This window comes from Oncorhynchus masou, chromosome 6, assembly GCF_036934945.1.
Source record: "Oncorhynchus masou masou isolate Uvic2021 chromosome 6, UVic_Omas_1.1, whole genome shotgun sequence".
NCBI lineage: Eukaryota > Metazoa > Chordata > Actinopteri > Salmoniformes > Salmonidae > Oncorhynchus > Oncorhynchus masou.
This window is the reverse complement of record NC_088217.1, coordinates 10,033,355-10,057,138: the sequence shown is the minus strand read 5'-3', so window position 1 is coordinate 10,057,138 and position 23,784 is coordinate 10,033,355. Positions and strand designations below refer to the sequence as shown.

The window sequence follows — 23,784 nt, the reverse complement described above, 5'->3', positions numbered from 1 at the left end:
ATGCACATTTATGTTTGAAAAAGCTAGCCTTAGCTTTCCTAACTGCCTGTGTATATTGGTTCCTAACTTCCCTAAAAAGTTGCATATCACGGGGGCTATTCGATGCTAATGCAGAACGCCACAGGATATCTTTGTGCTGGTCAAGGGCAGACAGGTCTGGAGTTAACCAACGGCTATGTCTATTCCTAGTTCTACGTTTTTGAATGGAGCATGCTAGCCTTTTCCCTGTCTGTACTGTTGCCATTTTAGACCCCCTGTGTATGACCTCCCTGGACCCAGCTACCTGCCTCCTCATGTGGTCCTTTAAAATAAACACCTGCGCCCTGTGCTTGAAACCAGCTCTCTGTCTCCCCCTGTGTTCATTTCAGGACCCATTGTAAATTGAGGCTTATCTTCATATTAAAATGTGTCCCAGCGTCCACTGGGCGTGGCTTACGGAGTGCTCTTGAAAAAATAAAAGTTGTATTCCAAAGGATATAACCATGGGAACCGCAGAATGTATTTTTATTTTGTAATTGTTATTTTTTTTCTGCTTTTTCTTCCAAACTTCGTGATATCAAAATGGTAGAAAGTCTTGTCCCATCGCTACAACTCCCGTACGGACTCGGGAGAGGCGAAGGTCTTATGAGTTAACCAAATCAGTGTTGCCAACTCCTCAGTAAGGAAAGTAGCTATTGGCTGTCCTAAAAGTTGCTAGAAGTCGCTAAATGACGTCATTGCCGAATTTGCATAATTGGCCATGTGCATGTAATTGTGATGGACACTGGAGGAGAGGGGAATAACACCCTAAATATGTTCAGAACTACAAATGAACTTTCTTCGTAGAGGCAAAAGTGACCCAAAATAGACACTCTGGCGGAGTTACTTAATTTTTTAATAATAAAAAAAAAGTTTTTTAGCTTAGTTTTTTAAAGTTTGGTTTTTAACCGTATGGTCCACTTGGGAGCCTACAACAAGTCACAGTAAAACATGAACATTTTTAACCATAATATTTTTTACATTATTTTGTATACAATCAACATGGACCAAAAAGAGACAATAGAAAAAACTGTCAATGGCAATGTGAGAAAATGATGGAAGCTCGTCTGGCCATATTTTTTATATAAGCCAGAGCGGGATCAGCCAGCGGCTGTCTCCCGCATGCGTGATTAATTTGTAGTCTGGACGCAGAGGGGTGAACATCTCCTGCTCTGACTGCAGCTGGGAGGGACTGCTGCGCAAGGACTGGGCCACTTGTGAGTGCTTTGGGTCGGGGTTGGGACCCACGCCAGCACCCGTCAGCACCCGCCGCTCGTTGAGAAGAGTAAGAACGATACGTGCTTTCACGTCAGTCTCCAATAATACCAGAAAAAGTAGCTTTTTTGAAAATATGTCGCTAGAGGGGTCTGAATATTTGCTAAATATGGCGACAAAGTCGCTAAGTTGGCAACACTGAACCAAATGTGTGATAATTTAAAACAATAATAATACAGTCATGTGACCTTTTAAAATATGTTCCGTTGGTCAGGTCTGACATTATTGTATCTTGTCTCAACCTGTCCTGCTGATCCGTTGTGATTAAGCACAGCTTTATTTTTCTTGGAAGAAAATATTGCTTTAAATTTCAATATATTCTTTGGTAGGTTTATTCTATTCAACAGTAGCTTTTCCGTTTCAACACCTACTATACACGAGTAGGCTATCCATTTCAACAGTCATTTCAGTCCAAAATAACATTTGGAACGTTGCCAATTCTATGACCCGCCGACCCTACAACAGAATGGGGAACGTTTGGTTCAAATACATTTTTGGCACCTTTAAGAGCTCTTATGAGTCAACCAAATGTGTGACGTGATTACATTTACATTTACATTTAAGTCATTTAGCAGACGCTCTTATCCAGAGCGACTTAATAAACCATTCTATAGAATTGTGTGACCTTTTAAAATATGTGCCGTAGGCCAGGTCTGACATTATTGTATCTTGTCTCAACCTGTCCTGCTGATCCGTTGTGATTAAGGACAGCTTTATTTTTCTTGGAAGAAAATATTGCTTTAAATTTCAATATATTCTTTGGTAGATTTATTCTATTCAACAGTAGCTTTTCCGTTTCAACACCTACTATACACGAGTAGGCTATTCATTTCAACAGTCATTTCAGTCCAAAATAACATTTGGAACGTTGCCAATGCCATAACCCGCCTACCCTACAACGGTATGGGACATGACGTTTGGCACCACTTCAGCGTGTTGGGGAAAAGCTTTAAGAGCTCTGGTGTAGGCGGTATAAAAGGGAGGGCGACAGTCTGGCGATAGTGGAGCCGCTACAATTCTATCATCTCGTTCATTTCATTTCTTAAGATGCTCAATCCTCATGAGGGCCAAGGTAAGTGTTTAAAATGTATCTGTCTAAAATGTAGTATTTATAACAACAACAAAACATGCTTTGGGTGAGTAGGGTGCGTGCGGATTGTCTATTACTAAAGCACACACTGCAGACAAATTCCGGAGTTAGAGGAAGTGTCAAATTTCAAAGGCTTTGGAAGAGCGAAATCGGTGAAGACTCTACACCTCCTTGAATTCATGTATTTATTTATAAGTGCCCAACCAACCAGTCTATGCTTTTAGAAATACGTCAGGTGTTGTTGACTACTCCATAGTGCTGAGAGACTAGTGCTATTTGAGGCTGTTTCCGTTTATATATGTATCATGGTCCCCCCCCCACCCCAGTAAAAGTAGGCTTGCATTATGTGACTTGAGTGCTGTACCACAGAATAAAACAATTAATACAAGTTATATGATGGTAGTGACTGCCCATTACTGCTTATCATTTATTATTTTTATTTGATTTTATGTACACTTTTACTGATTATAAACGGGGTGGTTCGAGCCCTGAATTCTGAAAGCCGTGATACATTTAAGCAATACCGCACCCCCTCGTGCTTATTTGGCAGTGGTGTAAAAAGTACTAAATTCTCATACTTAAGTACAAGTAAAGATACCTTACTAGAAAATGACTCAAGTGAAAGTGAATTGCTAAAATGTCAAAAGTAAAAGTATAAATAATTTAAAATTCCTCATGTTAAACAAACCAGATGGCACATTTTTTTCTTGTTTTGTTTGATTGACGGATAGCCAGAGGCACACCCACACTCAGACATAATTTAGAAATGAAGCATTTGTGTTCGATGGGTCCGCCAGTTCATAAGCAGTAGGGATGACCCGGGATGTTATCTTGATAACTGTGAATTGGACCATTTTCCTGTCAAAACCTTTGGGTGTCATGGAAAATGTATGGAGTAAAAAGTACATTATTTTCTTATGTTTTCCCTGACACCCCAAAGTATTCGATACATTTTGAATATTTCGCAGGACTGGAAAATGGTCCAATTCACACACTTATCAAGAGGACATCCCTGGTCATCCCTACTGCCTCTGATCTGGCGGACTTACTAAACACAAATGTATCGTTTGTAAATAATGTCTGAGTGTTGGCGTGTGCGCCTGGCTATCTGTAAATAATGTCTGAGTGTTGGAGTGTGCACCTGGCTATCTGTAAATAATGTCTGAGTGTTGGAGTGTGCACCTGGCTATCTGTAAATAATGTCTGAGTGTTGGAGTGTGCACCTGGCTATCTGTAAATAATGTCTGAGTGTTGGAGTGTGCGCCTGGCTATCTGTAAATAATGTCTGAGTGTTGGAGTGTGCGCCTGGCTATCTGTAAATAATGTCTGAGTGTTGGAGTGTGCACCTGGCTATCTGTAAATAATGTCTGAGTGTTGGAGTGTGCACCTGGCTATCTGTAAATAATGTCTGAGTGTTGGAGTGTGCGCCTGGCTATCCGTAGATTTAAAAAACAAGAAAATGGTGCCGACTGCTTTGCTTAATACAAGGAATTTGAAATTATTTATACTTTTACTTTTGGTACTTAATAATATTTTAGCAATTACATTTACATTTTGATATTTAAGTATATTTAGAACCAAATACTTTTAGATTTTTACTCAAGTTGTATTTTACTGGGTGACTTTTACTTGAGTGAATTTCTATTAAGGGATCTATACTTTTACTCAAGTATGAAAATTGGGTACTTTTTCCACCACTTAAAAAAAATCATATCACTGAAAAACTGGGATCATACTTGAAAAGTGTATTACCATCACAACTGTTGTATTTTCCCAAGATTGCATTTAGCAATGTTGCGCAGTGACTGGGCTTAATTACAGCACATATCTTTCTGCACAGTAATCAGCTGTGTGATACATTTCACGCTCTTGCCCCCTGACTGTTGTAATTCAACAGGTAATTAAACGATGTAGGTCATGAACAGCTTCTGTAATTCATCTGGTTTTTAAACAATGATATAGGCCTATACTACAGAATATAATTATTACAATATTCATTTTTTTTTTTAAATTTAACCAACAAGTGATTCGTGTAAATAATGTTCATGGCTTAACAAGAAAGCAGCATAGTGTATGATTTCTTTTGCTAATAACTACATCGCTATGTAGTCTGATATGGAAAAAATACAGTCCATATGAAAGCTTGATTAACTGGGCTGGTGAGCTCGGCAATTGTTGTTGGGCCAGCAGAAGGCCCTGAATGTCGAGCCCTGTAGTCAGTCTCTCCACTCCTTGTAACGTTACTCATGTGCCAAAGAAACATCTCCACTTACTGGAGTAGGCAGACTTTGGGCCTCTGGCTTTACCTCTTCCTATCTGGTGTGACTCACACATGTCAGGTAATGACTGTAGCTCTCGCCTTGGGCCAACCAGTGCAATTTTGCAAATGACATATTTCTATGGCAAGTTTCGTTAAGATCGGGCCTGTGCTGTCTGAGATATCTCATGTGACTTAACACTATAGACCAAAGTTCTGAACTTAGAGAAAGGGAAGGGATTTCATCATTGGGGACAATATGAGTCAAATTAAAACTTCAAAAAGTTTTCTCCATACTGTTATTCGTTTCCACCATAGACCATATAAACAGGTTTCAACCTCGCACCTCGGCCCCTTCCACTCTACAGTATCATGTCACTGGCAGTTGAAAATAAAAATAAATAAATCAAATTCCATGACCTTGACAGCTGCACATGGAAGCTGCGGCCCTACGGATCACGATCCAGCGAGCTGTTTTTATTGCGGTCACTCAGAGCATCGATGCATATCTATACCATGCAGTATTGCCTTCAGAAAGTATTCACCCCCTTTACTTTTTCCATATTTTGTTGTGTTACAGCCTGACATTTAAAGTCGATTTAAACACAGCTCTTTTCTGTCACTGGCATACACACAATACCCCATAATGCCAACGTGGAATTATGTTTTTTGACATTTTTTACAAATTAATACAAAATTTAAAAGATGCAACGTTTTTGAGTGAATAAGTTTTCAACCCCTTTGTTACGGCAAACCTGAATAAGTTCAGGAGTAAAAATGTGCTTAACAAGTCATCCAATATGTTGAATAGACTCTCTGTGTGCAATAATAGTGTTGTGTGATTTAAAAAAAAAAATTTTTTATGACCTCCTCATCTCTGTACCCCACACATACAATTATCTGTAAGGTCCCTCATTAGAGCAGTGAATTTCAAAGATCAGTGAGGTTTTCAAATGCCTCCCAAAGAAGGGCACCTGTTGGTAAGCAGACATTGAATATCTCTTTTAGCATGGTGAAGTTATTAATTACACTTTGGATGGTGTATCAATACACCTAATCATTACAAAGATACAGGCGTCCTTCCTAACTCAGTTGCTGGAGAAGAAGGAAACCGCTCAGGGATTTCATCATTCTTTTTATTTATCCAGGAAAAGCCCATTGAGATCAAGAGTCTCTTTTTCAAGGAAGACCTGGTCCAGAAGGCAGCAACAACCAATACATTACAGAATTAAAACACAACATGATCCAGCCTAAAATAAGCATTTACACTCCTCTGAGTCTCCCATCAAAAAGGGTATTAACTCCACAATACTAACCTAATTGACAGAGGGAAAATAATAAGGAAGACTGTACATAATAAAGGTATCCCAAAACATGCATCCTGTTTGCAACACGGCACTAAAGTAATAATGCAACAAAAGAAATGTGCCAAAGCAATTCACTTTTGTCCTAAATACAAAATGTAATGTTTGGGGCAAATGTAATACAACACATTACTGAGTATCACTCTCCATATTTTCAAGCATAGTGTTGGCTGCATCTTGTTATGGGTATTCTTGTAATCGTTCAAGACTGGGGAGTTTTTCAGGATAAAAAAGAAACAGAATGGAGCTCAGCACAGGCAAAATCCTAGAGGAAAACCTGGTTCAGTCTGTTTTCCACCAGAAATTATGAGATGAATTCACCTTTCAGCAGGATAATAACCTGAAACACAAGGCCAAATCTACACTGGAGTTGCTTAGGGGTATGAATACTTATGCAAATTATATATTTCTGTATTTCATTTAGTGATCAAATTAGGATCCTACATTTGTAGCATCTTATGAATTGTAGGGTCAGTTTCTGGGACATGGAGCAGTAGCCTAGTCTACCATATGGAACTATTGCTGTGTCAACAATGCTCTATCAATTTTCCAATGTGGTTCAGTGGAGAAGATAAACTTGATCTAAAGACCGTAACTATAGACCATATAACCCCCTATAGAAACGTTCTGAAGCAATAAACCGTTAATGGACTGCCTTGATTAAATCAGGTAGGGGACTGTTGGTCTGTCTCTGTCCATTAGTACTGTAAGCCTTACTTTTGATGTGATTTTTATTTTTGCGTAATGTATTGAGGCACTGTTATTGCTTGTACCCTGGCAACTTTTATTGTGAAGGCAGTAGTTTTCTCAGAGTTACCTGCGAGTGACTAGAGTAAAGATGCAGAGTGGATGTTTGTGACTCCTTAGCTGTATCTGTTGGACCGGGAGAAATTCTATGACAAGTAATAGTGTTCCTTTGTAACCAACGATGTATACAACCCCTAGATTGCTGATGTAATGTTTTGGCCAGGCTTTGAAGCCACCGGTCGGCCATATTGGCACCACCCAGTAGGAGCAGTCCTCTACAGGAATGTATGGAATTCTACAGTATTTCCATTAAATGTTTCAAGGGCAAAATTACATGTATTTAAGTATTTTTGTTGTTGTAGTGGGGACAGTGACATTAGCACTCTCAAAAAATATACTTTAAGGAAAATGTTTATATATTTATTCATTTTCTTTATTTGAATGTTCAGCTCACATAATATAATTTTAAAAGTATACATTAAGTTGTCGGTAATAGAATAAATGTAAATAGCTTCCTAAAACATGTTTTCCAATGGAGGGAGGAGTACCAGACCTGAACCCCATTGAAAACCTCTGGAATGTGATCAAGAGGAAGATGGAAGGTCGCAAGCCATCAAACAAAGCCGAGCTTCCTGAATTTCTGCTCCAGGAGTGGCATAAAGTCACCCAACATCAATGTGAAAGACTGGTGGAGAGCATGCCAAGACGCATGAAAGTTGTGATTGAAAATCAGGGTTATTCCACCAAGTATTGATTTCCGAACTCTTCCTCAGTTAAAACATTAGTATTGTGTTGTTTAAAATTAATATGAACTTATTTTCTCTGCATTATTCGAGGTCTGACAACACTGGATCTTTTTTGTTATTTTGACCAGTTGTCATTTTCTGCAAATAAATGCTCTAAATTACAATATTTTTATTTGGAATTTGGGAGAAATGTTGTCAGCAGTTTATAGAATAAAACTAAAATGTTAATTTTACCCAAACACATACCTATAAACAGTAAAACCAGAGAAACTGGTCATTTCGCAGTAGTCTCTTCATTTTTTTCCAGAGCTGTATATATGTGCCCATCTCAGTGAACTAATCCATTGCAGCCTATACTAAAAGCCAATTTATGCTTGATCCGCAAAGTTGTCAGAGGCTCCATATGGAGCTTGTGACGCAATTGCAGAGCCTCCAGAGGCATGCAGAGTACTGCTCCGTGTTTCACCTAAATTTGCATATGAAAACCATAACTGGCACGTAGATCGGTAGCATTCCACAGGAGGCATTCCACATGAGAAAATTTGCCAACTCCTCGTGTAGCCGATTACCGACAACGTCAGGAGAGTAAGGGCAGAATCTGCAGGAGCGGGAGGAGAATAATTGGACCAAGTTGAGTTTTTTTTTCTTCTTCTGGTTATCTAGATCTCTGGCGCCCTCTTGAGGCATTTGTCTTATTTCATCAAACCGTAAGCTCAATGCGTATAGTTCATTTTATTAAAACACATAGAGGGTGTCTAATATATGGTAAATTTCTTAAATGTGAATTTTTCCAATCACTTGGTCGAAAGAACAGACGACTTTCGGTCAACCAAGATTTATTTTTTGTCGGACAGCCCTACTTTCCACTATATTTACAGTTAATGAAGTACAGACAACTTCTGATAATGCATTGGATTGGTGGGACTGTTGTCCCAGGATGATTACAGTTGATGTGCTTTGTTACAGTACGTGTGTCTTTTTACATTGTCTCCATAATTAAAAATAAAGCTTCTTTCAAGCAAGTACGGTTGACTTCTCACTCCTGATAAATGCATGGACTGTTGTGAATGAAGGAATGTTTACCAATACAGAGGATAAAAACCAACCTAAGGCTGTTTTTCTATCTTTCAGCGCTCTATGCCCCCCCGGTGCCCGCCCCAGGCCCCATGGTTCCCCCAGCTAGCATGTTTGGCAATGTACCAGGGTACGAGGACACTTTAGCTGGCGGAGGAGGTAGGTGTTATCATCAGAACCCTCTAAAGATACTCAATATCATCATCATCATGGACATTTTTATAATGTCTTAAGATTGTTGAAAACATTTGGGGTGTTATTATGAATTTTTGAGTGAAGTCAGTCTCGTATTATAATGTTATGACTATTGACTGTTTTAGAGATGAGCAAAATCTAAAAAAAAACCTATGAAGTCATCAAGTAGGATCCCTGAGATCATTCATACCAGGTGACATAGAGTATCAGTGTGCTCCATTTTCATATTTAATCATTGATGAAAGTATGTGTGAACTATCTAATGCCTTTGTGACTCAATAGGAGGATATCTCCCCCCACCGATGCCCTTACACCCGAATCGGGATCCAGAGCCTGCACCCGTACCACAAGACTGGAAGTATGGACCCATCACTAACATTACATTATGACATGGACATTAGGTTTAGATTGATGTTACACACACACACACACACGCAGAGTAATGGATTGATGTGTTCCTTGTTGAATGTGGAGGTAATGTATTGTATGCTCTTCAGCAGATGCTTTTATCCAAAGCGACTTACAGTAAGACACAGTGAGTTCATACATGTTTGATCCCTGTGTGAATTTCTTGCACCACGGTGCAGGGTGACGTTGCCCCTAGGTGCTTTGCGATTTCCCAACTAGTCGTTAAGGTTAGAATTGAGGTGAAGCTGATCCTGGATCAGTACCTAGGGGACCCCCCCCCCTGGAGCATGCTGTACAGGACTAGCCTTGTGATACCAGACTGAATGCTCTCTTCGTTTGTGAGATCATTCTGCTCCAACAAGGCTAACAGAATTTTGTTCCAAAATTCTCAGGCCCAGGAGTGAAGTTTCCCATAGGTACAGATCTAGAATCAGCTTCCCCTCTCTAATCCTAACCTTGAATATTAGTGGGAGAAATGCTAAAATTGACCCAAGATCATTCTCTTAGACAATGTTGAGTGTTTTGCTTAGTCATCATGGCCTACTAGTCTGGACGACCATTTCTTTGTTCATTGATTAAATCTGTAGAGGACAGGGCACCATTAAGGGCTTTCCAACATTAAGGGCTTTCCAGACACGAAGTGGTGGTGGATTGATTTTCAATAGAAAATTGGATAGCATTCTTGACCAGTAACTTGGGGTACTACAACATGAGGTGTTGTCTTGCATTGACTAAGGGTGTCAACAATGCATTTACCAGCCAAACCTGTTCTGGGGTGTCATCTTGATGAGGCTCATCTTCTCTCATTGTCTAGCATCCCCTCCATCACTGAAGATGTGGCGCGGGAGCGTTTTATAATGTACGCCTCTGGTTACTGCTGCTATAACAACGCCCCTGCCAAGGATGGAGTGATCACTAATATGCAGGCGTTCAACACCTATCGGGTAACAGACCGTTCATCTTTTCTCTGCTCCCCTTCTCTCTTTTAAAAAATAAAAATATAAACCTGAATGATGTACAATAGATGCATTATTATAATGACTTAATATTTTTTTTTAGAATTAAGTACATTAAAACAATGTGTTATTTCTTTTTCATGTTTAAAGAGGACAATATGTCAGATGAAGCTACTGTTTTGCTCTCTTCGCTAATAAAACCCCCACAATGATATGGAAAATAAAAGGATGCCTCACAACAACTGACCTTATGTGCTTATTGTGTTTTTACTGTCCACAGTACCGTTTGGAGACATTCACAGAGTCTAGATCTACAGAGTGGGCCACCAAGCCTTATGAAGGTAAACTACACTATCCATTATGCTCCCTACGAGTTCTTGGTTCATCCTCAGACCTTGGCTATTTCAGATACTTTGAGCGTTTGATTGAGTTGCCTGGGAGTGTCAGATGAGCGGGATTTGCACTTATGGGACTATGCCATTGATACCGTTGAGCCAGGAAAGCTCAGTCAAGTGCAGGGAAAACTATTTGAAAAAGAACCAATATTATTTGAACCCAGGTCTGCTTATAGTCATTACCATCTGCCCTTATATTCTTTCCCATTCAGGATCTCATCAGTCCTTATGGATCTAACCGTAACTTGTGTTTCCTGTACCTGACAGGTGAACCGGCAGACTTCTACACGCAGACTGCCCCACGGCCGTGGGAAATCCCAGTGACCGGTCCCTCCCTGTTTCAAAACCACGAGGAGAACATAAAAGTCCCTTACACTTCATCTAACAAGGTGTTTGTCTGTCTGTTTGAATCACAAAGGGTTATTTTCTATTGTGACTGTATTCCTGGTTTGACTATAATTGGCCAGGAAAGGACAGATTAATTATACTTTATCTTTTAGGACTTTAGGTCTAAGAATAGATCGACAAGTAAGCTACAAGAGAAGGTAAGATGTATGAGTGAGGTTTGGTTTTGATGACGCTGTCTCTGTTTGTGCAGCCCTGCCATACTTGTAGTGCCTCTGGAAAGATGCCTTGCCATGAGTGCAGTGGGTCTGGAACGGTAAGAACACACACACACACACACACACACACACACACACACACACACACACACACACACACACACACCTCTTTACAATTATCCATTGATTCTTCATTTAGAAAGTTTGTTGGGTCTGCAATGGATCTGGCAGACAGGGAGGAGATAGTCCCTGCATCCAATGCAATCAAAGAGGAAGGGAGAAGTAAGTCAGTCATTCATTTTGAAAAAATAATACAATCTGCCTCTTTAAGGTGTACAGTACAGACATCCATACAGACTTATCTTATTGACTTGATGTTGTTTGTGTCTCTAGCTGCTCTAAATGTCATGGTAATGGGACGAAAGAATGTGAGACCTGCAAGGGCAAGCAGCAACTGTTGACCTACATCAACCTTAAAGTCGAGTGGTGAGTCCTTGGGATTTTTTAAATAAAATTATAAAATCATTAAGAGATTTATAATAAAAGTGCACATTGTTTAAGAAATGTTCTTATGAAAATGTCAACTTTGACATATGTTAATAAAATTGAAAACTTAGTAAGATATTTTTTATAAAATTAAAGACCTATGAAGAGATTTTTAGTAAAATGTTAAACTTATGAAGATATATATTTTTAATGGTACACTTACTATATTTTGTTTGTAAAATGTAAAAAAAAATTGGTAACATTTGTTTACTTAAGAGATTTATAGTAAACATTTACACTTAAGATATTTTTTATACAGTTATATTCAAAGAGATTACATTTAGACAGAAATGATTGAATATGCAAAGTTGATTGTATTGTAACTGCAACGCAATATACACATTTCCTAATGTGTTCACAATTTATGTTTTTTATTTTTTTATTTTAAGTCGAATGGTGAGTTGTTATGAGGTACACATGTTTCTGTATAACATATTTTCTTATTAAGAGATGATGGTTCGGAAACCAGAAATGGTCATAAAATTTGGTATACAAATTATATTTTATATTATTTCAGGAAGGATAATGTCAAAGACTGATATTATTTCAGGAAGGATAGTGTTGAGGACTATGTTATTATTTCAGGAAGGATAATGTTGAGGACTATGTTATTATTTCAGGAAGGATAATGTTGAGGACTATGTTATTATTTCAGGAAGGATAATGTTGAGGACTATGTTATTATTTCAGGAAGGATAATGTTGAGGACTATGTTATTATTTCAGGAAGGATAATGTTGAGGACTATGTTATTATTTCAGGAAGGATGATGTTGAGGACTATGTTATTATTTCAGGAAGGATAATGTTGAGGACTATGTTATTATTTCAGGAAGGATGATGTTGAGGACTATGTTATTATTTCAGGAAGGATGATGTTGAGGACTATGTTATTATTTCAGGAAGGATGATGTTGAGGACTATGTTATTATTTCAGGAAGGATAATGTTGAGGACTATGTTATTATTTCAGGAAGGATAATGTTGAGGACTATGTTATTATTTCAGGAAGGATGATGTTGAGGACTATGTTATTATTTCAGGAAGGATGATGTTGAGGACTATGTTATTATTTCAGGAAGGATAATGTTGAGGACTATGTTATTATTTCAGGAAGGATAATGTTGAGGACTATGTTATTATTTCAGGAAGGATAATGTCAAAGACTGATATTATTTCAGGACGGATGATGTTGAGGACTATGTTGTTATTTCAGGAAGAATAATGTTGAAGACTATGTTATTATTTCAGGAAGGATGATGTTGAGGACTATGTTATTATTTCAGGAAGGATAATGTTGAGGACTATGTTGTTATTTCAGGAAGAATAATGTTGAAGACTATGTTGTGGAGCAGAACAGTGGGCTGGAGGTTGACAATCTGAGCGATGTGACGGGAAAGACACTCTTCAAAAACGCCCAGTACATGGTAAGGAAGGAACAAAACAGACTGGGGTGTATTCATTGGTGATCACTGTAGCAAAAAGGCTTTGCATCCAAACATTTCAGACATGTTTTGACCCTGCTTTACAAGGTCAGTCCCTCCTGTAAACCATTTAAACACCTTGACATGTCTCTCTGCTCCGTTGCTTAACGACAACTTCTGTTTAAGAACAAAACGGACCTCAACACCTTTTACGGCATGTGTCAGAGCGTTTAGAGTAAACGCTTTTCGTTCCAAAATGTTTTACTACAATGCAAAACGTTTGCCCTTGTTAGGTTCCCCCTTGTAAACTATAAGTAACACGTGACATTTTTTGTATTTTTTTTTCTATTGGTTAAAAAAATAGTTTTATAGTTTCTGAGATATTACTGAAATGTTGTGTGTGTGACATCATCACATTCCTCTGTTCATCAGCTGTATCCAGTGTATGGCTTCCCAGATCCGTCTTTATCCCAGGCTTCAGACCGTTTGGTTAGAGAACACCAGGCGAAATATTCCCAGAACTCCCGCATCCTTCAACAGGTACAATATTTGTTATACCAGCGGGCGGCAGGGTAGCCTAGTGGTTAGAGCGTTGGACTAGTTTTTGCGAGTTCAAACCCCCGAGCTGACAAGGTACAAATCTGTCGTTCTGCCCCTGAACAGGCAGTTAACCCACTGTTCCCAGGCCATCATTGAAAATAAGAATGTGTTCTTAACTGACCTGCCTGGTTAAATAAAATAAAAATAAATAAAAAAATAAATAAAAAACCTCTGGGACCTGCAGCTGTTCCATGTATTTGAACTATTCCACAAGTAGCGCACCTAATTCAAGTTGTAAACTATTTATCTATTAACTATTTATGCCCTTGACTAGTTGAATCAAGAGAGTTAGTTCAGGACTACGACCGAGGAGAGGTTTGAGAACCACTGTGTTACATGCAACTTTACAAGCAGAAGTTATAATATTTGTACACAGGATATGACAACATCTGTTAGCCATGTTTCTCAACTTTAAACCCTTTTGGGGGTGGTTTTCCGGACACTGATTAAGAAAAGTAAACTCGATGGAGAATCTCCATTTAAAATGCATTAATCTCCATTTAAAATGCATTTTAGTCCCGGATTAGGCTTAATCTGTGCACAGGAAACCAGGAAACCGCCCCCTTGAGCTCCGTACTGCTTATTGATGATCACCTGTCAATCAACTAATAAGATAAATGGTCTCACTCTTCTGTTGTTGTTTCAGCAACAAACCATCGAGTTGATTCCCATCACCAAGGTGACCTACAAGTGGAAGGGAGGCATCCATGTTTACTATATCTATGGGAACGAACACCAGGTCAATGTTCCTGACTACCCTGCCACCTGCTGCTGCTCCATCATGTAACCAGTCATGTCAGCCGGGCCAGCCACTTAACCATAGCTCTTTTGGTGGATGCGTCACCAGGCCAGCCCAATACAGCTTGCCTTGACTCGGCTTAGTTCAGCTCCGTATGAAAAAAAGTTTTGTTTATCAGTTAGGTATTGTAGGTAGTTCTTTAGGGCCTTTTGCCCTCCCCAGGAGTTTAGGGCTACATGTATTCTGATCTGAATATTTATTTTACCTTTATTTAACCAGGCAAGTCAGTTAAGAACAAATTCTTATTTCCAATAATGGCCTGGGAACAGTGGGTTAACTGCCTGTTCAGGGGCAGAACGACAGAGTTGTACCTTGTCAGCTCGGGGGTTTGAACTTGCAATCTTCCGGTTACTAGTCCAACGCTCTAACCACTAGGCTACCCTGCCGCCCCATATTGTTGTTTATTTTATAATAATTATTGCAGCCCTGGAATTTCAGGAATTTGTTTTTTGTTTCAACTTTCAAATTTTCACAAGTAAACTACTTTATGCAAAGATATAGAAAAACTAAAGGCTATTGAAGCAAATTGCTGCATGTCTGATTCATTCTTGTTACAAATACCTTAGTCCAGTCAATAAAGTGAAAAGGTGTTATTCTAATTCTATAATGAAATAAACAAATACATAAATTCATTCAAACTTCAAAGAGAAAAGTTAATCATTTATGTAATTCTCCCTGTTGTTAGTGTTTTTTTGAGGTCAGTGTGTTATGAGTGACAATGTTATGCTTTCTGAGTGAGGATTGTTGCCAGAGTTATGGTCCAACGAGCTTATTTTGAGACATGTATGAAGAGTTTTGTTGGTTTGAGGGAGTGTTGGAGGTGAGATGAACTGTTTGGCCAAGACACATGTTGATAATGCAGACTGTGTGAAGAGTTTTGAAAAAGTGGCATCAGTATTAACCAACCAAAGCTTTAGTCAATCTGGCCATTGAGTTAATTGCATGATCATTAGGATAAGAGTGAGAAAGCTTGTCATAATCATGTTCTGATGACTAGAAAAACTATTTTAATATTATATTAACTATCCTATTCCATTCTAGAATGTTATTTACTATTCGATCAATATATTAGTATTCATATTTTAATATAGTTATATCAGAGTTGTTTTCATGAAATCACCGCCTTAAGGGCTCGATTTCATTCCGTAGCGCAGAAGATCTGCATTGTAGTGCTGGTTGAAATGTCGAGGGGATTTCCAATTGAGCCGACATGTTCAGCGAGTACAGTCAATGCTGTCTAAAGGTCTATGTAACAAATGTTGCACCGCAAACATTGCCTTTAAGTGTCAACTGCACTTTCCTACAGATTGAGTAGTCTTGACCCTACTGTACAAACGATTCTCCGTGGTAAAGATGTTTACCGGCCAAAGGGCTAACCTTGAGATTATACATGCTGTCCTCTGATTGTACATGATGTTCTCGGCTTGTACATGCTGTCCTCTGATTGTACATGCTGTCCCCGGATTGTACATGCTGTCCTCGGATTGTACATGCTGTCCTCTGATTGCACATGCTGTCCATTCATTTTAAGATATTAAAGAATGTTATCCTTAGAGGAAACGTTTGTCTCCTGTTTTGAATGGACAACACACGCAGTTCTAAGTTGATTGATTTACTGATAGATTGTCTTTCATACAGTTTACTTGATTACCCTGCCACCTTGTTTTTTGTGTGGTTTTTTTTACATGGTCAAATTGTTCCTAGAACCAGTGTCTAGAGCCGTGGGCCCATTGTAAGCTACATGACAGTTGTCAATCGGCCACATGTTGTCACGCCCTGACCTTACAGATCCTTTTATGTCTCTATTTTGGTTTGGTCAGGGCGGGCATTCTATGTTTTGTGTTTCTATGATTTTCTATTTCTATGTTTTGGCCGGGTATGGTTCTCAATCAGGGACAGCTGTCTATCGTTGTCTCTGACTGGGAACCATACTCAGGTACCCTTTTTCCCACCTGTGTTTGTTAGCCATAAGATTCACGGTTTTGTTTTGTTTTGTTCTGTGTCTATTCTTTATTAAAGAACTTGTACGCTCACCACGCTGCACCTTGGTCCGCTCCTTTCAACAGCCGTGACACTTGCACTGTTTCTATTATTGTAATGGTAAAAGCTTCAAGTCCAGTGTTTTAAGTCAGGTATACCAAGTCTGTTTAACAGGAAATTATCTGCAGCACACTGGAATACTTCTTGAGAAATCCAATCCTTCTTAAATTGCTGATGTTCGACCAATTAGTTAATAATTGGGACTCATAATATGCCCCCCTTGGCCTCCATTGAGAGTGGGAGTCTCTTATCTCAAGTCAATGGCTGCCTGGTTGGGTCTATGTTGCAATTTAATTCACTTTAATTTCTTAATGAAAAAAAAACTAATTCAGTCTGTTAGACAACGATGGGCCAGGAAAATCTCTCCCTGCCTGTCGGTCCAGCATCTGTCCAACTATGGATGTGAGTCACCATTTAATCTGTAATGATGGGGACTGGAGCAGCCTAAATGGAATATCCCTGTGCAATTAGTATTCTCCCATTAGGCCTGTGATTCATTTATTGACGTTTACAGTGTTCCTGATATGGACAATTCCACGATAAAGATATTATGCTTTGACTCAGTTTGTTCCATTTAAAATGTATACCAAACAAAAACACTGTCACGTTCTGACCTTAGTTCTTTTGTTATGTCTTTGTTTTAGTATGGTCAGGGCGTGAGTTGGGTGGGTAGTCTATGTTGTGGTTTTGTGTTTGGCATGGTATGGTTCTCAATCAAAGGCAGGTGTCGTTCGTTGTCTCTGATTGAGAACCATATTTAGGCAGCCTGTTTTCACCCTTTGAGTTGTGGGTGATTATTTTCTGTTCTGTGTTTTGCTTCACCGTTCAGGACTGTTCGTTTTCTTGTTTTTGTTCAGTGTTCAGTATTCTTATTAAAGCAATATGGACACTTACGACGCTACGCATTGGTCCTCACCTCATTCCAACGACGAGCATTACAGAATCACCTAGAGCCAGAGTCTCCCGTCTGTCCTGAGCTGCCGGAGTCTCCCGTCTGTCCTGAGCTGCCGGAGTCTCCCGTCTGTCCTGAGCTGCCGGAGTCTCCCGTCTGTCCTGAGCTGCCGGAGTCTCCCGTCTGTCCTGAGCTGCCGGAGTCTCCCGCCTGTCCTGAGCTGCCGGAGTCTCCCGCCTGTCCTGAGCTGCCGGAGTCTCCCGCCTGTCCTGAGCTGCCGGAGTCTCCCGCCTGTCCGGTGCTACCGGAATCTCCTGTCCATTCGGGACCCGCTGCAGGGGTCCCCAATCCGAGGTCGGCAGCGAGGATCGCCGCTCCCAGGGCGCCACTTAAGTGGGCCGAGACTATGATGGAGTGGGGTCCACGTCCCACGCCAGAGCCGCCACCGCGGACAGACGCCCACCGAGACCCTCCCCTATAGGTTCAGGTTTTGCGGCCGGAGTCCGCACCTTTGGGGGGGTACTGTCACGTTCTGAACTACGCTTTGACTCAGTTTATTCCATTTAAAATGTATACCAAACAAAAAAACTGACCTTCTGACCTTAGTTATTTTGTTATGTCTTTGTTTTACTATGGTCAGGGCGTGAGTTGGGTGGGTTGTCTATGTTCTTTTTTCTATGTTGTGGTTTTGTGTTTGGCATGCTATGGTTCTCAATCAGAGGCAGGTGTCGTTCGTTGTCTCTGATTGAGAAAAAATATGGACACTTACCACGCTACGCATTGGTCCTCACCTCATTCCAATGACGAGCGTTACAAAAACATTGATTTCAAAGTTTAACAAACCATACAACTCTATGCACTACTTTTAACCATTTCCACTGAAAAATGTACAAGAACTAATTTAGTGGAAGAACTGTGCAGATGCAAACTTTGGTAACGGAATTACGGTGACATCTCCCTCAGGTTTTTATGAAAAAACGTTTTACAAGAACTCTGTTCAATATATGCTCTGAATTCAGATGAAATGAATCTGCTGAAAGAATGGGGTTTCAGCTATGACATGACACCTTGAGTTTAAAAACATCTCTTTTGGTTATTTAACTATAAGTAAGTGGATGTACACCAGGTAAGGGATTACGGCAATGAAATTACATCACGGGTCCCTGATCTGTACTACACAGAAATGCATAATTATCAGTGACGATTTTGTACACCTTGGTGGAGCAAAAAGAAAGAAAGTGGGATGCATGCCAGCATTACACAAGACAACACTAAACAATACATTAATTGCACTATAACGGTGACAAATGGTGCCCACAAACTGTTAGGGCCTACATAAAGCTGTCCCAACAGCAGAGTTCCAACAGCAGCCCCCACTGCTACACCTGGCTTTCAGCGGAGCTTTGCCTGGCAGCAAAACAGTTCATTGAGCACCATTTACTGCCCTTTAAAAAAACAGCTGATATAGCAGACTTGCTTAAACAAATGTGGTTTCTACTGACAATTGAGTACAAATTGAGTATGGATTAAGGCGACGACAAGCGAACAAGAGGCAATCCGTAATTTCGATTACGATATTAATGAGCGAGCGACGACGGACGTAGTCAGTATAACTATTTGTTCAGCACTTTTGAAATGTACAGCGACACAATTCAGAACATGGGCCATTCTTACAGTGTTCTCCCTGTACAACAAGTCAGAACCGTAGGATAAATTAAGGGGGCATATACACAGACAATGACAGCTCTTACAGTATCCAATGATTACATTTCTCTAAACAGATTATAGGCTACATGTGCACCACCAAGTTAAAACAGTCGGCGACATTAAGAGGTGAAAATAGACCAAATTATTAGGGTGAGGCACATTGAATGCCTGTTTGGGTCTCTGCGTGTCAAATTACACTATTTTACGCGTTAAAAAAATGCAACTTGTCTGGGTAGCCATTTGATTAGATGTTCAAGGAGTCTTATGTCTTGGGGGGTAGAAGCTGTTTAGAAGCCTCTTGGACCTATACTTGGGTCCAAGAGAGTCTATGACTAGGGTGGCTGGAGTCTTTGACAATTTTTAGGGCCTTCCTCTGACACCGCCTGGTATAGAGGTCCTGGATGGCAGGAAGCTTGGCCCCAGTGATGTACTGGGCCGTACGCACTACCTACCCTCTGTAGTGCCTTGAGGTCGGAGCCCGAGCAGTTATGCAACCAGTCAGGATGCTCTCAATGGTGCAGCTGTAGAATCTTTTGAGGATCTGAGGACCCATGCCAAATCTTTTCAGTCACCCGAGGCGGAATAGGTTTTGTCATGCCCTCTTCAGGACTGTCTTGGTGTCCTTTGACCATGTTAGTTTGTTGGAGATGTGGACACCAAGGAACTTGAAGCTCTCAACCTGCTCCACTACAGCCCCGTCGATGAGAACGTGGGCGTGCTCGGTCCTCCTTTTCCTGTCGTACACAATCATCTCCTTTGTCTTGATCACGTTGAGGGAGAGGTTGCTGTCCTTGCATCACACGGCCAGGTCTCTGACCTCCTACGTATAGGCTGGCTCGTCGTTGTCGGTGTTCAGGCCTACCACTGTTGTGTCATCAGCAAACTTAATGATGGTGTTAGAGTCGTGCCTGGCCGTGCAGTCATGAGAGAAGAGGAAGTACAGGAGGGGACTGAGCACGCACCCCTAAGGGGCTCCTGTGTTGAGGATCAGCGTGACGGATGTGTTGTTAACTACCCTTACCACCTGGGGGCGGCCCGCCAGGAAGTTCAGGATCCAGTTGCAGAGGGAGTTGTTTATGGGGACATTATCATGCTGGAACAGGAAAGGGAGGTCCCCAAACTGTTGCAACAAAGTTAGGAGCACAGAATTGTCTAGAATGTCATTGTATGCTGTAGGGTTAAGATTTCCCTACACTGGAACTAAGGGACCTAGCCCGAGCCATAAAAACGTATTCCTCCTCCACCAAACTTTACAGTTGGCACTATGCATTGGAGCAAGTAGCGTTCTCCTGGCATCCGCCAAACCCAGATTCGTCCGTTTGACTGCCAGATAGCGAAGCGTGATTCATCACTCCAGAGAACGCATTTCCACTGCTCCAGAGTTCAATGGCGGTGAGCTTTACACCACTCCAGCCAATGCTTTGCATTGCGCATCTTGATCTTAGGCTTGTGTGCGGCTGCTCGGCCATGGAAACACAGTTATTGTGCTGACGTTGCTTCCAGAGGCCGTTTGGAACTCGGTAGTGAGTGTTGCAACCGAGGACAGACTTTTTTTTACACGATACACGCTTCAGCACTCAGCAGTCCCATTCTGTGAGCTTGTGTTGTCTACCACTTTGCAGCTGAGCCATTGTTGCTGCTAGACGTTTCGACATACACAATAACAGCACTTACAGTTGACTGGGGCAGCTCTAGCAGGCCACGTTGAAAGACCCTGAGCTCTTCAGTAAGGCCATTATACTGCCAATGTTTGTCTATGGAGTTTGCATGGCGGTATGCTCAATTTTATACACCTGTCAGCAACCAGTGGGGCTGAAATAGCTGAAGCCACTAATTTTAAGGCTTGCCTACATACTTTTGGCCAGGTAGTCTATATGTGTGGGGCGGCAGGGTAGCCTAGTGGTTAGAGTGGAGGGGTGGCAGGGTAGCCTAGTGGCTAGAGTGTTGGACTAGTAAACGGAAGGTTGCAAGTTCAAACCCCCAAGCTGGCAAGGTATAAATCTGTCGCTCTGAAAATTGAAAATCATTGAAAATAAAAATTTGTTCTTAACTGACTTGCCTGGTAAAATAAATGTGTCTGCTTTTTCCTTGTGTACAGTAGGCCTACAACACCTTCACAAAGTATTCATACCCCTTGACTTATTTCACATTTTGTTATGTTACAGCCTGAATTCAAAATGAATAAAACACAAACGTTCTTAACCATCGACACAGAATACCCCATAATGACAAAGTGAAAACATGTTTTTAGAAATTGTGATAGAAATTTTATTTTTGTGTATGTGATCGTATGTTTATCATATTGCTACTTTTGTAGTAACCTGTCTTGGTTGGGTTCATGCTAGTGACTGGTTGACTGCACAGAGGAAACAACACAATCACTCATAAGCAATTTGGCAGAACATTGCTCTGGGAACTACAACGAGTGACACAATATCTCAGCTTCAAGGTAAGAAGCCTGGTGTGGTATCAGTTCGTCACATACAGGAACTAACCATGCTTATAACTTGTTTGTTGCAAACAGGATGCACATTTTGCAATATTTTTTTATTCTTTATAGGCTTCCTTCTTTTCACTCTGTCAATTAGGTTAGCATTGTGGAGTTACTACAATGTTGTTACTGCAATGTTGTTGATCTATCCTCAATTTTCTCCTATCAGTCATTAAACTCTGTAACTGTTTTAAAGTCACCGTTGACCTCATGGTGAAATCCCTGAGCGGTTTCCTTCCTCCCCGGCAACTGAGTTAGGAAGGATGTCTGTATCGTTGTAGTGACTGGGTGTATTGATACACCGTCCAAAGTGTAATTAATAACTTCAACATGCTCAAAGGGATGTTCAATGTCAGCTTGCCAACAGGCGCCCTTCTTTGTGAGGCATTAGAAAACCTCCCTGATCTTTGTGGACCTTACAGATAATTGTATGTGTTGGGGTACAGAGATGAGGTAGTCATTCAAAAATCATGTTAAACACTATTTCACACAGAGTGAATCCATGCAACTTATTATGTGACTTGTTAAGGATTACTGTAACAAAGGGTTTGACATTTCAGCTTTTAATTGTTTTATAAAAAAAATTGAAATGTAACATTTTTCTACTTTAACATTATGGGGTATTGTGTTGTAGGCCTGTGACACAACATCTCAATGTAAACCCTGTTAGATGAAGACTGTAACAAAACAAAAATGGGGAAAGAGTCAAGGGGTTTGAATACTTTCTGATGGCATTGTACATCCTCTTGGTTTTGTGCTGCAGTATGGGTTCTGCTTTTCAGACCACTCATCCATCTCTATTCTATTGGATTATCTTTCACTTAACTCGATGCAAGCCCCACCCTATAGTAGTACTCTCTGTCTCAGTGATGTATTTTTAGGCACATTGTATGAATGCTAATCAAGCTTTACTTCCCAGCCTTCTCCCGCTGCCATCCGTTATTACAGTGTGTTGATCTAGGGCTAAAGCATGGATCTAGCAACACCAAGGTTATGGGTTTAATTCCATCAGAGATCACACACACATGCAAAAAAATGCTTTAGTCATTCCTGTAAATTGAGTAGGATAAAGGCCTCTGCTAACTGGCATATTACACTATATATATATTATCTTAAATCCAGATCTCATAACAGTGCACTACGTTTGAACAGAGCTGTATAGGCTCTGGTTAAAAGTAGGTGGTGCTAGCCTCCCGGGTGGCGCAGTGGTCTAAGGCACTGCATTACAGTGCTAGCTGTGCCACCAGAGACTCAGTGGTCTAAGGCATTGCATTACAGTGCTAGCTGTGCCACCAGAGACTCAGTGGTCTAAGGCATTGCATCACAGTGCTAGCTGTGCCACCAGAGACTCAGTGGTCTAAGGCACTGCATCACAGTGCTAGCTGTGCCACCAGAGACTCAGTGGTCTAAGGCATTGCATCGCAGTGCTAGCTGTGCCACCAGAGACTCAGTGGTCTAAGGCATTGCATCACAGAGCTAGCTGTGCCACCAGAGACTCAGTGGTCTAAGGCACTGCATCGCAGTGCTAGCTGTGCCACCAGAGACTCAGTGGTCTAAGGCATTGCATCGCAGTGCTAGCTGTGCCACCAGAGACTCAGTGGTCTAAGGCACTGCATTGCAGTGCTAGCTCTGCCACCAGAGACTCAGTGGTCTAAGGCACTGCATTGCAGTGCTAGCTGTGCTAGCTGTGCCACCAGAGACTCTAAGGCATTGCATCGCAGTGCTAGCTGTGCCACCAGAGACTCTAAGGCATTGCATCGCAGTGCTAGCTGTGCCACCAGAGACTCTAAGGCATTGCATCGCAGTGCTAGCTGTGCCACCAGAGACTCTGGGTTTGAGCCCAGGCTCTGTCGCATCCGGCCGCGACCGGGAGGTCCATGGGGCGACGCACAATTGGCCTAGCGTCGTCCGGGTTAGGGAGGGTTTGGCCGGTATGGGATATCCTTGTCTCATCGCACACCAGCAACTCCTGTGGCACAGTGCAGGCTGTGTTTCCTCCGACACATTGGTGCAACTGGCTTCCGGGTTGGATGTGCGCTGTGTTAAGAAGCAGTGCGGCTTGGTTGGGTTGTGTTTCGGAGGACGCATGACTCTTGACCTTTGTCTCTCCTGAACGTGTATGGGAGTTGTAGCGATGAGACAAGACAGTAACTAGTAACAATTGGATACCACAAAATTGGGGAGAATATAAGAAAGTAGG

At 41.0% G+C, this 23,784-nt stretch overlaps 1 protein-coding gene across 1 annotated transcript; it reads left to right on the top strand.

Moving 5' to 3' along the window:
* Window positions 1–2,236: 2,236 nt before the first annotated feature.
* Window positions 2,237–16,487, top strand: LOC135541331 (protein SSUH2 homolog). The gene is made up of 12 exons (XM_064967501.1): window positions 2,237–2,365; window positions 8,629–8,730; window positions 9,049–9,124; window positions 9,989–10,118; window positions 10,411–10,471; window positions 10,793–10,914; window positions 11,124–11,186; window positions 11,288–11,370; window positions 11,482–11,574; window positions 12,953–13,058; window positions 13,488–13,595; window positions 14,302–16,487. Exons 1-12 carry the CDS (start codon window positions 2,341–2,343, stop codon window positions 14,440–14,442), a joined length of 1,110 nt encoding a protein of 369 aa, XP_064823573.1. The 5' UTR covers window positions 2,237–2,340; the 3' UTR covers window positions 14,443–16,487.
* The last annotated feature ends 7,297 nt before the right edge of the window (window positions 16,488–23,784 follow it).

Excerpts from the sequence above, each read along its gene's own strand:
- LOC135541331 (XM_064967501.1), top strand. The coding sequence starts at position 2,341 with ATGCTCAATCCTCATGAGGGCCAAG. Across the intron at positions 2,366-8,628 it reads CAATCCTCATGAGGGCCAAG|CGCTCTATGCCCCCCCGGTG; the intron begins GTAAGTGTTTAA and ends TCTATCTTTCAG. Across the intron at positions 10,119-10,410 it reads AGGCGTTCAACACCTATCGG|TACCGTTTGGAGACATTCAC; the intron begins GTAACAGACCGT and ends TACTGTCCACAG.